The 16,304-nt window shown below is 44.3% G+C and overlaps 1 protein-coding gene across 6 annotated transcripts in view; it reads right to left on the bottom strand.

Moving 5' to 3' along the window:
* psda (pleckstrin and Sec7 domain containing a) overlaps positions 1 to 16,304 on the bottom strand; it is a 171,662-nt gene that overhangs the window by 9,936 nt on the left and 145,422 nt on the right. For all 6 annotated transcript variants that reach the window (XM_075473519.1, XM_075473492.1, XM_075473500.1 and 3 more), the window contains 5 exons: positions 8,412 to 8,609; positions 7,292 to 7,372; positions 5,579 to 5,691; positions 4,442 to 4,500; positions 4,254 to 4,343 (listed from right to left, as the gene is read on the bottom strand). In XM_075473519.1, the coding sequence (XP_075329634.1) occupies positions 4,254 to 4,343; positions 4,442 to 4,500; positions 5,579 to 5,691; positions 7,292 to 7,372; positions 8,412 to 8,609 (541 nt within the window). The remainder of the gene's footprint in view (positions 1 to 4,253; positions 4,344 to 4,441; positions 4,501 to 5,578; positions 5,692 to 7,291; positions 7,373 to 8,411; positions 8,610 to 16,304) is intronic.

The raw sequence follows: 16,304 nt of genomic DNA, 5'->3' as shown, positions 1-16,304 counted from the left end.
TGGACCCCTTGAACCCTTTGGGACCCTTTGGACCCTTTGAACCCTTTGGACCCCTTGAACCCTTTGGACCCCTTGAACCCTTTGGGACCCTTTGGACCCTTTGAACCTTTTGGACCCTTTGGACCCCTTGAACCCTTTGGGACCCTTTGGACCCCTTGAACCCTTTGGGACCCTTTGGACCCTTTGAACCCTTTGGACCCTTTGAACCCTTTGGACCCTTTGGACCCTTTGAACCCTTTGAACCCTTTGAACCTTTTGGACCCTTTGGACCCCTTGAACCCTTTGGGACCCTTTGGACCCCTTGAACCCTTTGGGACCCTTTGAACCCTTTGGACCCCTTGAACCCTTTGGACCCTTTGGACCCTTTGAACCTTTTGGACCCTTTGAACCCTTTTGGACCCTTTGGACCCCTTGAACCCTTTGGGACCCTTTGGACCCTTTGGACCCCTTGAACCCTTTGGACGCTTTGGGACCCTTTGAACCCTTTGGACCCCTTGAACCCTTTGGACCCCTTGAACCCTTTGGGACCCTTTGGACCCTTTGGACCCCTTGAACCCTTTGAACCCTTTGAACCCTTTGGACCCTTTGGGACTCGTCCGCGCTCCTCTAACCTGCAAACAGATTTCAAACGTGTTCATTTCCAGCTTCTACCTTCTTCTTGCGGCTCTGTTTGTGCTGCTGTCCGTCCTGAGACTTCCCCAGCAGGTCCGGGAAGGCCAGCGGCTTCAGGGAGCGGGACCGGGGCGCTCTGGGATACCTGTAGGTGTCCGAGTCCCTCGAGTCCCGCCCACTCCGGACCGAGCAGAGCGAACGTGACCGCATGCGGCCCGATGAGTGGATGCTGTTGACGCCGATCATGGCGGTGGAACAGTTCAACGTCCGACTGAGACCGAACCGCAGAGGTTCGAAGGTATTCTCTCTTTTTAAAGGTTTCAAACCCCAAAAATCTGTGAAAAATGATGCTTTAAATCCCATCAACAGGAGGTCGGCCTCTGGTTTCTGGTTCTGATCCGGCAGAGGAGGAGGTGAGGAACAGTCTGATGACGGCTGGTTTGGTCCTCAGAGGAGCTGCTGCGTTATGGATCCGATTCTGTTCATGATGCATAAAAACAGAGCAGCTTCCTCCGGTTCTGAGTCCTGCAGAACCCAACAGAACCTGAACTGATCCTGTTATTCTGCAGCCCGAAGTCAAACTGGGGTGAAAAATGTTCTGAACGATGATCAATAAAAATCCGTCAGGATGATAAAATCAGATCTTTCTCAGAATTATTGATCAGAACCTTATTATGACTTTTTTCCTTATTTTAAAACATTTATCAATAACTCGTTAAAATAAGAAGTTTTTTTTAATCTGAAGTTGGAAAAATAAAATGTATTTTAGGTCTCAGAAAAACTGATATAATATGATATATATTCAACTAATATTTCATATTTAGTTCATTTAACTAACTTTTTTCAGTTTACTGAGAAGAAACTGATTATCTGATGGATTAATCTGTACCTAATCGATTAGTCTGTATCTAATCGATTAATCTGTATCTGATGGATTATTCTGTATCTAATCGATTATTCTGTATCTAATCGATTATTCTGTATCTAATCGATTAATCTGTATCTGATCGATTATTCTGTATCTGATCGTATCTGATTGATTATCTGATTGATTATCTGATCGATTATTCTGATGGAAGAATCTGAATCCAACGCTGCTGTCAGAGTCTCCTCCTGTTGGCGTCTCGTTGAACAGACGCTCCAAACTGTCCCGGCGCCGCGTTCCGGTCGTCTCCCCGACGATCCGCCGCCAGCGACACGCAAAAAGCCCAAAACGGCGAGCTGCTGCTTCGCCTCCTGATGCAGCGGCGAGGAGAATCCCTACGACTCAAATAAAGCTGCGTGACGGAGATCTGTGCCGCCTCCAAAACAGAGAAGAAGAAGAAAAGGAGGCGAGCGAGCGAGCACACCCACACAGGCAGACAGAGAGAGGGGGAGAGCACCCCTAAACTGACGTCAGCGCCCGGATGGAGAGATGAAGGAGGGATGGAGGGATGGAGGGTTAGAGAGGTGGGGAGGAGAGGAGGGATGAGCTCATGGGGAGAAAGAAAGAAAGAAAGTTTGTACTGTTGCTCTCCAAAAAGAGGAAGAGTCCTCCTCCTCCTCCTCCTCAGGTGTTTGTCCTCTAACTTCCGCCCTGCTCTTCTTCTCCTCCTCTGTTTGCTGCTCTTCTTCTCCTCCTCTGTTTGGAGAATCCCTCCGTCCTCCTCGGCTGAGACTCTGAACTGTTGAGGACCGTTTGCCCTCCTCCTCCTCCTCCTCTTCTTCTCTCTACTTTTCCTCGCTCTCGCAATGCGCATTTTCTCTGAGCTGAAGCAGCCAATCAGAGCGCAGGGATGGGAGCTACGGCCCGCCCCCAGCTCTCCTCTGAGCTGTCAATCAAGCAGGATCCACGGGAGCTGAATGTGAACGCAGCCGAGAGACGGCGAGCGGCAGGAATGTTAACGATCCGTTTCTGATTCATCAATAACTGACGGATCAATACTCTGAGCTGTTCAGGAAACACGTTTAAAACCGTTTTATTTACACGCTTCAGGTTTTATTCCATTTTATTCAGAGGAAAAACTTGGATTTTAATAGTTTTACGGAATATTTCATTCAATATTTTCATTATTTCAGAAGTTTTTTAGCTTCTTCATCTTAAAATATTTGTTTTTTACGCGTTTATTTATTATTTAACTAATATTAAATAAACATTAAATTTGCTGTGGTTCAAATAAAGGAAATAAAATACTTAATGTTTTTTTGTTAAATATTTTATGTTGTAATTATTCTACACAACAAAAACATTTTTCTATTATTTATTTATTGTTTGTTTACTGAGTTATTCTATGAATTTATTCTGAGCAAATCTTTCTCAAATCTTCCAACAGAAACGATTAGATTAAATCAAATAACATAATCTGCCTGAATTAATTAAATTTTTGTTATTTGGAGGTTGTTTTCTTTGAGCCGGCTCAGAGTCGTTTCAGTCCGATGATCTCAAACTAAAACCAGACTAAAGAAGGTTCAGAACAACAAACCAGCCGAGTCCTCGCAGCGACACAAAGATGCTAACAAACAAACTTCAATGAGTCACAGGCTGTGTTCCAAACCGCATACTACTCCTACTACTCCTACTAACCTTCTGAGTTAGTATGCCAGTTTGAGTAAGCAGAAGTTCCCGGATGCATACTAGATTCTCCTAAATGTTGGGTATGCATCATGAGGTTACTACTCATACTCAAACTACCCAAGATGCAACGTAACGTGACGTCGCAGATCGTCATTTCCTGTCAAAACGGCAGTTTCAAGCTAGCTACAACGAGGGTAGGTTCACTTCCTGTTTTCAAAACAAAAGCACCAATTGTATCCTAATGGCTTTCCCTATGATAAAAGGCAACGGGTATTTTATTTTGTGAAAATAACCGGAAGTGCGTTAGCTCACTGCGGCTAGCTTTAGTAGCGCCGAATTTGTGGGAACAAAATTGGAAACAGCCGGTATTTTGTCAGGTTTTCAACACGTTGGGGATCTAAACGACCATGAAGCACTGTCTCAGAGGCCATTGTCCTTGATAATGCGATGGAAAGTTTATCAGCCAGCCTAAACAGTTTCCACAGTCTCCTCAGGAAGGGGAGGGAGCACATAGGGCAGAGCGTCTTATTTACATAGCATCCAGGAGAAGTTGCAGCTGGCAGCCAAGGCCAGCACTCTTAAATTCACTCTTAGATCCATCATTCTTAAATTCGTACGATATGTAAAGAGAGGCTCCAAAAGACAAAACTCAGAGAGAAATGCGTCCTCCTTCACCGAGAGCAAGAACAGTGCTCTGTGGGGACATTTTGATACCTGAAGACTGTAGCTGTAAACGGCCGTTTGAGGCTTCAGGTTCAGGTTCAGGTCGGATCACAGGTACCCTAACCCTAAAGACGGACACATAGATGTGGAACTGGCCCTAACCCTAAAGACGGACACATAGATGTGGAACTGGCCCTAACCCTAAAGACGGACACATAGATGTGGAACTGGCCCTAACCCTAAAGACGGACACATAGATGTGGAACTGGCCCTAACCCTAAAGACGGACACATAGATGTGGAACTGGCCCTAACCCTAAAGACGGACACATAGATGTGGAACTGGCCCTAACCCTGAAGACGGACACATAGATGTGGAACTGGCCCTAACCCTAAAGACGGACACATAGATGTGGAACTGGTACCTTGAGCAGATCTTTGGGGAAGTCTTTTCCATCATTGAGTCCTTCCAGGTTGGAGACGAACTGGCTGCAGGACATCCTCTTCCCCACGTTCTGAAACACACAGATGTGATGCTTAGTGACCAAATATGGAGTTCCTGTTCAGGTGAGTCTGTCATCGTAAATTCATTTAAATATAAAATGAGACTCACGTTTCCATGAAGGTCCGTGTTCAGCAACATGACCGCACACGTCAGGGTGTGGACGCTGTCTGAGACAGGTGAGAAAGACAGGTGAGACAGGTGAGAGGGAGACAGGTGAGGCAGGTGAGAGGGAGACAGGTGAGAGGGAGACAGGTGAGGCAGGTGAGACAGGTGAAAGGGAGACAGAGGTGAGACAGGTGAGAGGGAGACAGGTGAGGCAGGTGTGAGGGAGACAGGTGAGGCTGGTGAGAGGGAGACAGGTGAGGCAGGTGAGAGGGAGACAGGTGAGGCAGGTGAGAGGGAGACATTTGAGACAGGTGAGAGGGAGACAGGTGAGGCTGGTGAGAGGGAGACAGGTGAGGCAGGTGAGAGGGAGACAGGTGAGGCTGGTGAGAGGGAGACAGGTGAGGCAGGTGAGAGGGAGACAGGTGAGAGGGAGACAGGTGAGGCAGGTGAGACAGGTGAGAGGGAGACAGAGGTGAGACAGGTGAGAGGGAGACAGGTGAGGCAGGTGTGAGGGAGACAGGTGAGGCTGGTGAGAGGGAGACAGGTGAGAGGGAGACAGGTGAGGCAGGTGAGACAGGTGAAAGGGAGACAGAGGTGAGACAGGTGAGAGGGAGACAGGTGAGGCAGGTGTGAGGGAGACAGGTGAGGCTGGTGAGAGGGAGACAGGTGAGGCAGGTGAGAGGGAGACAGGTGAGGCAGGTGAGAGGGAGACATTTGAGACAGGTGAGAGGGAGACAGGTGAGGCTGGTGAGAGGGAGACAGGTGAGGCAGGTGAGAGGGAGACAGGTGAGGCTGGTGAGAGGGAGACAGGTGAGGCAGGTGAGAGGGAGACAGGTGAGGCAGGTGAGACAGGTGAGAGGGAGACAGAGGTGAGACAGGTGAGAGGGAGACAGGTGAGGCAGGTGTGAGGGAGACAGGTGAGGCTGGTGAGAGGGAGACAGGTGAGGCAGGTGAGAGGGAGACAGGTGAGGCAGGTGAGAGGGAGACATTTGAGACAGGTGAGAGACAGACAGGTGAGACAGAGACAAGTGAGAGGGAGACAGGTAAAAGAGAGACAGGTGAGACAGGTGAGAAGGAGACAGGTAAGAGGGAGACGGGTGAGAGGGAGACGGGTGAGACAGGTGAGAAGGAGACAGGTACCTTCTGTGGACACACTCTCGGGATTACACTTTCTGTATCTCCTTGAAAAATGTGCGAGGACTCGTTCTCTCTCCTGAGTTTCTCCCATCAGAGCAAACTGCATCAGAAAGGACCTGAAAAACAGCACACTGCTAGTTAAACTAGTTAAACTCTGAGTAAAGTTAAATCAAACATGTTCGACAACAGGTGCTTAAAACAGGCTACAAGACTGAACTCTGTTTACTGAACGGTAGAGTTTGACTGTTGGATTTTCTGTTCGTGAAGAAGAATATCTGAGGTGAACAAAATGACTCCAGCCCCCCAACCGAGGTGTTAGCGTTGTTAATAACCAGCACCGAGGTGTTAGCGTTGTTAATAACCAACACCGAGGTGTTAGCGTTGTTAATAACCAGCACCGAGGCGTGAGCGTTGTTAATAACCAGCACCGAGGCGTGAGCGTTGTTAATAACCGGCACCGAGGCGTTAGCGTTGTTAATAACCGGCACCGAGGCGTTAGCGTTGTTAATAACCGGCACCGAGGCGTTAGCGTTGTTAATAACCGGCACCGAAGTGTTAGCGTTGTTAATAACCGGCACCGAAGTGTTAGCGTTGTTAATAACCGGCACCGAAGTGTTAGCGTTGTTAATAACCGGCACCGAAGTGTTAGCGTTGTTAATAACCGGCACCGAAGTGTTAGCGTTGTTAATAACCGGCACCGAAGTGTTAGCGTTGTTAATAACCAGCTCCGAAGTGTTAGCGTTGTTAATAACCAGCAGCGAGGCGTTAGCGTTGTTAATAACCGGCACCGAGGGGTTAGCGTTGTTAATAACTGGCACCGAAGTGTTAGCGTTGTTAATAACCAGCAGCGAGGCGTTAGCGTTGTTAATAACCGGCACCGAGGGGTTAGCGTTGTTAATAACCGGCACCGAAGTGTTAGCGTTGTTAATAACCAGCAGCGAGGCGTTAGCGTTGTTAATAACCGGCACCGAGGGGTTAGCGTTGTTAATAACTGGCACCGAGGCGTTAGCGTTGTTGGTAACCAGCACAGAGGCGTTAGTATTGTTAATAACCAGCAGAGGCGTTAGCGTTGTTAATAACCAGCACCGAGGCGTTAGCGTTGTTAATAACCAGCACCGAGGTGTTAGCGTTGTTAATAACCAGCACTCCAGAGGTCTAACTCTAAGGTTTTTGGATCTCCACCAACACCCGCCTCGTTTTCCCACCTGGCAGCTGAAAACAGTTTGTCACAGCTGGACTGACTGCTCCCCTCCCCCGCTGGCGTCCTCAAGTCGCCTCAGATGGACAAACCCGCCATGAGAATGTAAATTACACAGTTTGATCATTTCGGTCACTTGGTCAAAAGCTGGAATTTGACCAAAGTATTCCACATCTGCAGCTTGAGTTTACAGCCTCAGTTTGTGGTTCTGTGGTTGATTAAATATTCTTCTGTGATACGTCAAACTCAGAGAAAGTGTTTCAGCTTTACTCATATTATATAAATTCATATTGAAAGCCTACTGCTCCCCAGATTACCCTGTTTTCCCAAACTCTGAACGGGAAGAAGCCAGTTTCAGTTTGAGCATTCCTTCATATCAAAGTTTATCAAAAACCTTCCGAGTATGAGGATGACTTCAAAATGAGAACAGATCAGAAAATAAGACTTTATCTCCGGTTATTAACCATTTAACTGACTCATCCCCCTTTTGTCTTGATAAATGAATGGGTGGAACTGACCTGAGCGCCTGGTCGATGGTCAGACCGGTGAAGTTAAAGTGACTGAGATACTCTTCTGCCACCATCTGGCTGAACTCGTTACTGCAGAGAGAAACAGGCAGCGTTAAGTCATTTACAGCACATCCATCCTTATCTAACAGCATCTCTGACGGTGTGCAGATCCTGGATTCAACAGCAGCTCCAGCGGCCTCCAGCAGGGGGCAGCATCCTGGACTCAGATCAGTTCCTGCAGCCTTGAGACTCCTTCCAGTCTTGCAGTAATCATGTCTCAGATATATTTTGGGCCCAGACTGCGAGGCCTTAAAGTCAGTTCTAAATTTAACTGGAAGTCAGAGCAGCAGAAACACGTTCTCTGCTGGGTTTTGGCTGGTCCGACTGTTTCCAGTTGTAACGCTCTCCTCCCAAACATGGCCGAGCCTCTCCGAGTCCCGCTGGGACAGAAAGCTTCTCACTTTAGCTGTGAAACCATTTAAATCCTCATCAGTGGAAGATTCTGGATGTGCTGGTGTTTACTGCTCCAGAATCTCAGTAAATCAGGCTGATTTTTATACATATACTTTAGTTTATTTGAATTTAGTTGTGTTTATTCAGTGTTTTACGTTCATGCCTGTAGGACTGAGTGTAAAACACATGGGGTCACCTGAACAGCAGCATGAAGCATGTGCAGGTGGAAAAAGAGGGGCCCCAGACTTGATCTTTGTGGGACTCCGTGTGTCAAAGCACTGAATCATCAACAATAACTTCCTGCATTCTGAGCATGATCTGAACCACACACCATGAGCTGTTATTCATGTGAAAGTTAATACATTGTGTTAATGGCTGGGCGAGTTAACTCGTTATTATCGCTTTAACTCGTAATTATTTAACGCAGATCAATATTTTATCGCGCATTAACGCAGGTTTTTTCTTTTTTTTGCTCACAGGCTTTTATTTTGTAAAAGTCTGTTGCTCACAGGCTTTTATTTTGTAAAAGTCTGTTGCTTGCAGGCTTTTATTTAGTAAAAATCTGTTGCTCGCAGGCTTTTATTTTGTAAAAGTCTGTAGCTCACAGGCTTTTATTATTGTAAAAGTATGTTGCTCACAGGCTTTTATTTTGTAAAAGTCTGACAGGAACACTCACTTCTTGCTGAGGTGTCGGGCCACGTCGGACTTCTTGAAGCCGTCCAGGTTGTAGAGGCGCTTGGCGAGGCGTTTGGCGGCCTGCAGGTCGGGCTTCAGGCCGTTGGCCATGGCGTCGTCGCTGCCGCCGTGCGCCAGGCGCTCCGCCACGTCGGCCTGCGGGTACAGCAGCTCGGGCGGCCGGTTCCCCGGGCGCTCCCTGAGAACCCAACAAACACACAGGATGAGTTTCAGATCCTTTTTACTGGAGGACCAAAGGTTGCTGCTTCCTGTTCTCAGAGTTCCTCCTTCAGACTGCAACAGAAAGACGATTAGTTATAAAAGATGTTCAATAAGAGGAGAATCACATGTTCAGAATCTGTTGGTCAAACTCTGAGGAGTCAAACAGGAACTGAACTCTGTTAAATAAAGCTGCAGATAAGAGTTGAAGCTTTCAAACTGCCAAAAATGGAGTTAAAGAATAATAAAGCTTCATTTTAACATCAAGGCAAACAAAACCCTGAACTCCAGTAACTGAGGCTGCTTTTTATGACCTGAGAAACTTTATTTCTAAAAAGGTAAAAGCTTCTTTCTGCAAAATTCGTAAAGAATAATTCATCTCATTGATGATGTTTCAGAGAAACTGATGTTAGTTAAACATGTTTTTCAGCTACGAGCTGCTCTGGAACACGTTTTTAACAATGAAACGAGCTGCTCTGGAACCGATTTTCACAGATATTCACGGATATTCACGGATATATTCACCGTAATTCACGGACATTCACAGATATTCACAGATATTCACGGATGTTCACGGATATTCACGGATATTCACAGATTTTCACAGATTTTTTTCACAGATTTTTTCACAGATTTTCACGGATTTTCACGGATATTCACAGATATACACAGATATTCATAGATATTCACGGATATTCACCGTAATTCACGGATATTCACGGATTTTCACGGATATTAACGGATATTAACGGATATTAACGGATATTCACGGATATTCACGGATATTCACAGATATTCACGGATGTTCACGGATATTCACAGATATTCACAGATTTTCACAGATTTTCATGGATATTAACGGATATTCACCGTAATTCACAGATATTCACCGATGTTCACTGATATTCACAGATATTCACAGATTTTCACAGATTTTCATGGATATTAACGGATATTCACCGTAATTCACGGATATTCACAGATATTCACGGATATTCACGGATATTCACAGATTTTCACGGATATTCACAGATTTTCACAGATATTCACGGATATTCACAGATATTCACGGATATTCACGGATATTCACAGATTTTCACAGATTTTCACAGACATTCACAGATATTCACGGATATTAACGGATATTCACGTATATTCACGGATATTCACGGATATTCACAGATATTCACGGATTTTCACGGATATTCACGAATATTCACAGATATTCACAGATATTCACAGATATTAACAAATATTCACGGATATTCACGGATATTCACAGATTTTTTTCACAGATTTTTTCACAGATTTTCACGGATTTTCACGGATATTCACAGATATACACAGATATACACAGATATTCATAGATATTCACGGATATTCACCGTAATTCACGGATATTCTCCGATATTCACGGACATTCACGGATATATTCACCGTAATTCACGGACATTCACAGATATTCACAGATATTCACGGACATTCACGGATATATTCACCGTAATTCACGGACATTCACAGATATTCACAGATATTCACGGATGTTCACGGATATTAATGGATATTCACCGTAATTCACGGATATTCACAGATATTCACAGATTTTCACAGATTTTCACGGATATTCACGGATATTCACGGATATTCACAGATTTTCACAGATATTCACCGATATTCACCGATATTCACGGATATTCACAGATATTCACGGATATTCACGGATATTCACGGATATTCACGGATATTCACGGATATTCACAGATATTCACGAATATTCACGGATATTCACAGATATTCACAGATATTCACAAATATTCACGGATATTCACAGATATTCACAGATATTCACAGATATTCACGAATATTCACGGATATTCACGGATATTCACAGATATTCACAAATATTCACGGATTTTCACGGATATTCACAGATATACACAGATATACACAGATATTCATAGATATTCACGGATATTCACCGTAATTCACGGATATTCTCCGATATTCACGGATATTCACAGATATTCACCGTAATTCACGGACATTCACAGATATTCACAGATATTCACGGATGTTCACGGATATTAATGGATATTCACCGTAATTCACAGATATTCACCGATGTTCACGGATATTCACAGATATTCACAAATTTTCACAGATTTTCACCGATATTCACCGATATTCACAGATATTCACGAATATTCACGGATATTCACGGATATGCACGGATATTCACGGATATTCACAGATATTCACAAATATTCACGGATATTCACGGATATTCACAGATTTTCACAGATATTCACAAATATTCACGGATATTCACGGATATTCACAGATTTTCACGGATATTCACAGATATTCACGGATTTTCACGGATTTTCACGGATATTAACGGATATTCACGGATATTCACGGATATTAACGGATATTCACGGATATTCACAGATATTCACGGATGTTCACTGATATTAATGGATATTCACCGTAATTCACAGATATTCACCGATGTTCACTGATATTCACAGATATTCACAGATTTTCACAGATTTTCACGGATATTCACAGATTTTCACGGATATTCACGGATATTCACAGATTTTCACGGATATTCACGGATACTCACAGATATTCACGGATATTCACGGATATTCACAGATATTCACCGTAATTCACGGATATTCACAGATATTCACAGTAATTCACGGATATTCACAGATATTCACGGATATTCACGGATATTCACAGATTTTCACAGATATTCACGGATTTTCACGGATATTCACGGATATTCACAGATTTTCACAGATATTCACGGATACTCACAGATATTCACGGATATTCACAGATTTTTTCACAGATTTTCACGGATATTCACAGATATTCACAGATATTCACGGATATTAACGGATATTCACGGATTTTCACGGATATTCACGGATATTCACAGATTTTCACAGATATTCACGGATACTCACAGATATTCACGGATATTCACGGATATTCACAGATATTCACCGTAATTCACGGATATTCACAGATATTCACAGATGTTCACTGATATTCACAGATATTCACAGATTTTCACAGATTTTCACGGATATTCACGGATTTTCACGGATATTCACGGATATTCACAGATTTTCACAGATATTCACGGATACTCACAGATATTCACGGATATTCACAGATATTCACCGTAATTCACCGTAATTCACGGATATTCACAGATATTCACGGATATTCACGGATATTCACAGATTTTCACAGATATTCACGGATATTCACGGATATTCACGGATATTCACAGATTTTCACAGATATTCACGGATACTCACAGATATTCACGGATATTCACGGATATTCACAGATTTTTTCACAGATTTTCACGGATATTCACGGATATTCACAGATTTTCACAGATATTCACGGATACTCACAGATATTCACGGATATTCACGGATATTCACAGATTTTTTCACAGATATTCACGGATATTCACGGATATTCACAGATATTCACCGTAATTCACGGATATTCACAGATATTCACAGATGTTCACTGATATTCACAGATATTCACAGATTTTCACAGATTTTCACGGATATTCACGGATTTTCACGGATATTCACAGATTTTCACAGATATTCACGGATACTCACAGATATTCACGGATATTCACAGATATTCACCGTAATTCACGGATATTCACAGATATTCACCGTAATTCACCGTAATTCACGGATATTCACAGATATTCACGGATATTCACGGATATTCACAGATTTTCACAGATATTCACGGATATTCACGGATATTCACGGATATTCACAGATTTTCACAGATATTCACGGATACTCACAGATATTCACGGATATTCACGGATATTCACAGATTTTTTCACAGATATTCACAGATTTTCACAGATTTTCACGGATATTCACGGATTTTCACGGATATTCACAGATTTTCACAGATATTCACGGATACTCACAGATATTCACGGATATTCACAGATATTCACCGTAATTCACGGATATTCACAGATATTCACCGTAATTCACCGTAATTCACGGATATTCACAGATATTCACGGATATTCACGGATATTCACAGATTTTCACAGATATTCACGGATATTCACGGATATTCACGGATATTCACAGATTTTCACAGATATTCACGGATACTCACAGATACTCACAGATATTCACAGATATTCACGGATATTAACGGATATTCACGGATATTCACCGTAATTCACGGATATTCTCCCATATTCACGGATATTCACAGATATTCACAGATTTTCAAGGATTTTCACGGATATTCACGGATATTAACGGATATTCACGGATATTCACGTATATTCACAGATATTCACCGATATTCACCGTAATTCACCATAATTCACCGTAATTCACCGCAATTCACCGTAATTCACAGATATTCACGGATATTCATGGATATTCACGGATATTCAACGTAATTCACAGATATTCACAGATATTTACGGATATTCACCGTAATTCACGGATATTCACCGATTTTCACCGTAATTCACGGATATTCACGGATATTCACAGATATTCACCGATTTTCACCGATTTTCACAGATATTCACGGATATTCGTGGTGCAGATGGAAGTTTCCTGCATGAGTATTGACGTGAGGACGGACACGCATAAGGAAACCAGTGGGCATGTGAACACACTGCAGCTTGTTTCACATCAGAGACACTGAAAAGCTCAACAGGTTGGACCCAGCAGGTGTGAAACCTCAGCGTGAAACAAGTTTTCCCTCATGAACAGGTAAGTTTTCCCTCATGAACAGGTAAGTTTTCCCTCATGAACAGGTAAGTTTTCCCTCATGAACAGGTAAGTTTTCCCTCATGAACAGGTGTGAATCACAGTTCAGCCTGTTTCCCTGTGAAGCAGCTGCTCTGGATGCGGCTATATTACCCCGATCAGCTGCAGCCTATCGATAACCCAACGTTCCCGCTGCATCCACCTCTCCAGGATCAATACTCATCCGCTCTCACGTCACCTGAAGCGGGGAGAGTCGCTCCGACTGCCCCCATCAGCTGTGGAAACTCCGTCCTCCATCAGCCGTCCGTCGGTCGCAGACACTCAAACTAATTTTTTGAGGTTTTTTTTCAGATAAAAAACGTGACGAGGAAATGGAGTCAGAAAGTGAATTGGAGTCAGAAAGTGGGAAGTGGTTGAGCCACTCGACCCACTTCCCTCAATGAACTCCAGCTTCCCCTCAGTGCATCACTCTGCTCAGCCGTCCCACAACAATGAGACGCTTTCACTACAGAACATAAGAAAACCAGCTCAGAAAATGTCCAATAAAAGTAAAGAAACAACAAATATTCAGCAAGCAGCGATGAATCCCAGAGAAACAGAATTATTACGGCCAAAGAGTTCAACACAACGAAACAAAATGAGCAGAAAATACTTCCTAAAGCTGCTGCAGGAGGACAGAGCTCCACCTTTATTTATCGGCTCCACCTCTGATCAGCATCACTCAGTGCAATCTGTTGGTTTCCTTTTTGTTTTGTTTTTGAATTGGCTCTATATGAACAAATTGGATTATTTTATGAATAATTATGATTACAATGAATTGAATTCCAATTGGCTTGAATTGGACTTTATTATCTAAGTGCCTTGAGATGACATTTGTTGTATTTGGCGCTATATAAATAAAAATGAATTGAATTGAATTGGGGTCACATGGCACTGAAAGGATCGGATTATTGGCTAAATTACAATCAGACTGAGTTATAAGGGTAATTCTCCTTGGATATATGGCGGTGAATGAATGGGATCAGAGGCACAAAGCGTGTCATACCCCGGTATGATAGGTGGCGCTGTACCCATTCCAGCTGTTGCTAATAGAGCCACTTCCTGTTGACCTCTTCACCACCACCAACAACAACAAACTCAGGCATTGGAGAAAGATGGAGAACGCAGAGCCAGATGAAGCTACGTCCCTCTACATTTGGTCTGTGATGAGCTGCTTGTTGCACAAACTCGATGCCCAACGGAGCATTCTCCATCGCGTTGTTTGTTTCTTTCTGACGGCGACAACAACAGGAATATCGTCTCCTTTGACTTCCGGGTCACGACCCCGGGAAAACATCTGGAGCATGCGCAGAATGCAAAGTCTGATTCACCACGTGCTTCAGCGTCTACAAGCAGGTTTAGAGTGACTTTCAACCCAGTTATCTCGGGTCTGAATCCCATCCGATCCCGTTCTTAGTCAGCTTAAGGTGTCTACATGCATTTAATAACTCAGTCTGATTGTAATTTAGCCAATAATCCGATCCGATCCAATTCTTAGTCAGATTAAGGTGTCTACATGCACTTAATAACTCAGTCTGATTGTTATTTAACTAGGGCTGGGCAACCATTAAAATGTTTAATCTAATTAATCACAAGATTTCCCTGATTAATCACGATTAATCGCATTTCTAAGCAAAATCCAAAAAATAATCCAAAAGTAGTGTATAGCCTTTAGTCTGTTGGATCTGTTGGATCTGTTGGATCTTCTAGCTGAGACAGATGGATCCACCACCTGAGACGGTTGGATCCACCAGCTGAGAGACAGTTGGATCCACCAGCTGAGACGGTTGGATCCACCAGCTGAGAGACAGTTGGATCCACCAGCTGAGAGACAGTTGAATCCACCAGCTGAGAGACAGGTGGATCCACCAGCTGAGACGGTTGGATCCACCAGCTGAGACAGTTGGATCCACCAGCTGAGAGACAGTTGGATCCACCAGCTGAGACGGTTGGATCCACCAGCTGAGACAGATGGATCCACCAGCTGAGAGACAGTTGGATCCACCAGCTGAGAGACAGTTGGATCCACCAGCTGAGACAGATGGATCCACCAGCTGAGAGACAGTTGGATCCACCAGCTGAGAGACAGTTGGATCCACCAGCTGAGAGACAGTTGGATCCACCAGCTGAGACAGATGGATCCACCAGCTGAGACAGATGGATCCACCCGCTGAGAGACAGATGGATCCACCAGCTGAGAGACAGATGGATCCACCAGCTGAGACAGATGGACCACCAGCTGAGAGACAGTTGGATCCACCAGCTGAGAGACAGTTGGATCCACCAGCTGAGAGACAGTTGGATCCACCAGCTGAGACAGATGGATCCACCAGCTGAGACAGATGGATCCACCCGCTGAGAGACAGATGGATCCACCAGCTGAGACGGTTGGATCCACCAGCTGAGACGGTTGGATCCACCAGCTGAGAGACAGTTGGATCCACCAGCTGAGAGACAGTTGGATCCACCAGCTGAGAGACAGTTGGATCCACCAGCTGAGAGACAGTTGGATCCACCAGCTGAGAGACAGTTGGATCCACCAGCTGAGACAGATGGATCCACCAGCTGAGACAGATGGATCCACCCGCTGAGAGACAGATGGATCCACCAGCTGAGAGACAGATGGATCCACCAGCTGAGACAGATGGACCACCAGCTGAGAGACAGTTGGATCCACCAGCTGAGACGGTTGGATCCACCAGCTGAGACAGATGGATCCACCAGCTGAGACAGATGGATCCACCAGCTGAGACAGATGGATCCACCCGCTGAGAGACAGATGGATCCACCAGCTGAGAGACAGTTGGATCCACCAGCTGAGACGG

Source organism: Odontesthes bonariensis, chromosome 2, assembly GCF_027942865.1.
Source record: "Odontesthes bonariensis isolate fOdoBon6 chromosome 2, fOdoBon6.hap1, whole genome shotgun sequence".
NCBI classification, from domain to species: Eukaryota; Metazoa; Chordata; class Actinopteri; order Atheriniformes; family Atherinopsidae; genus Odontesthes; species Odontesthes bonariensis.
This window is presented reverse-complemented; position numbering and strand designations above follow the sequence as displayed.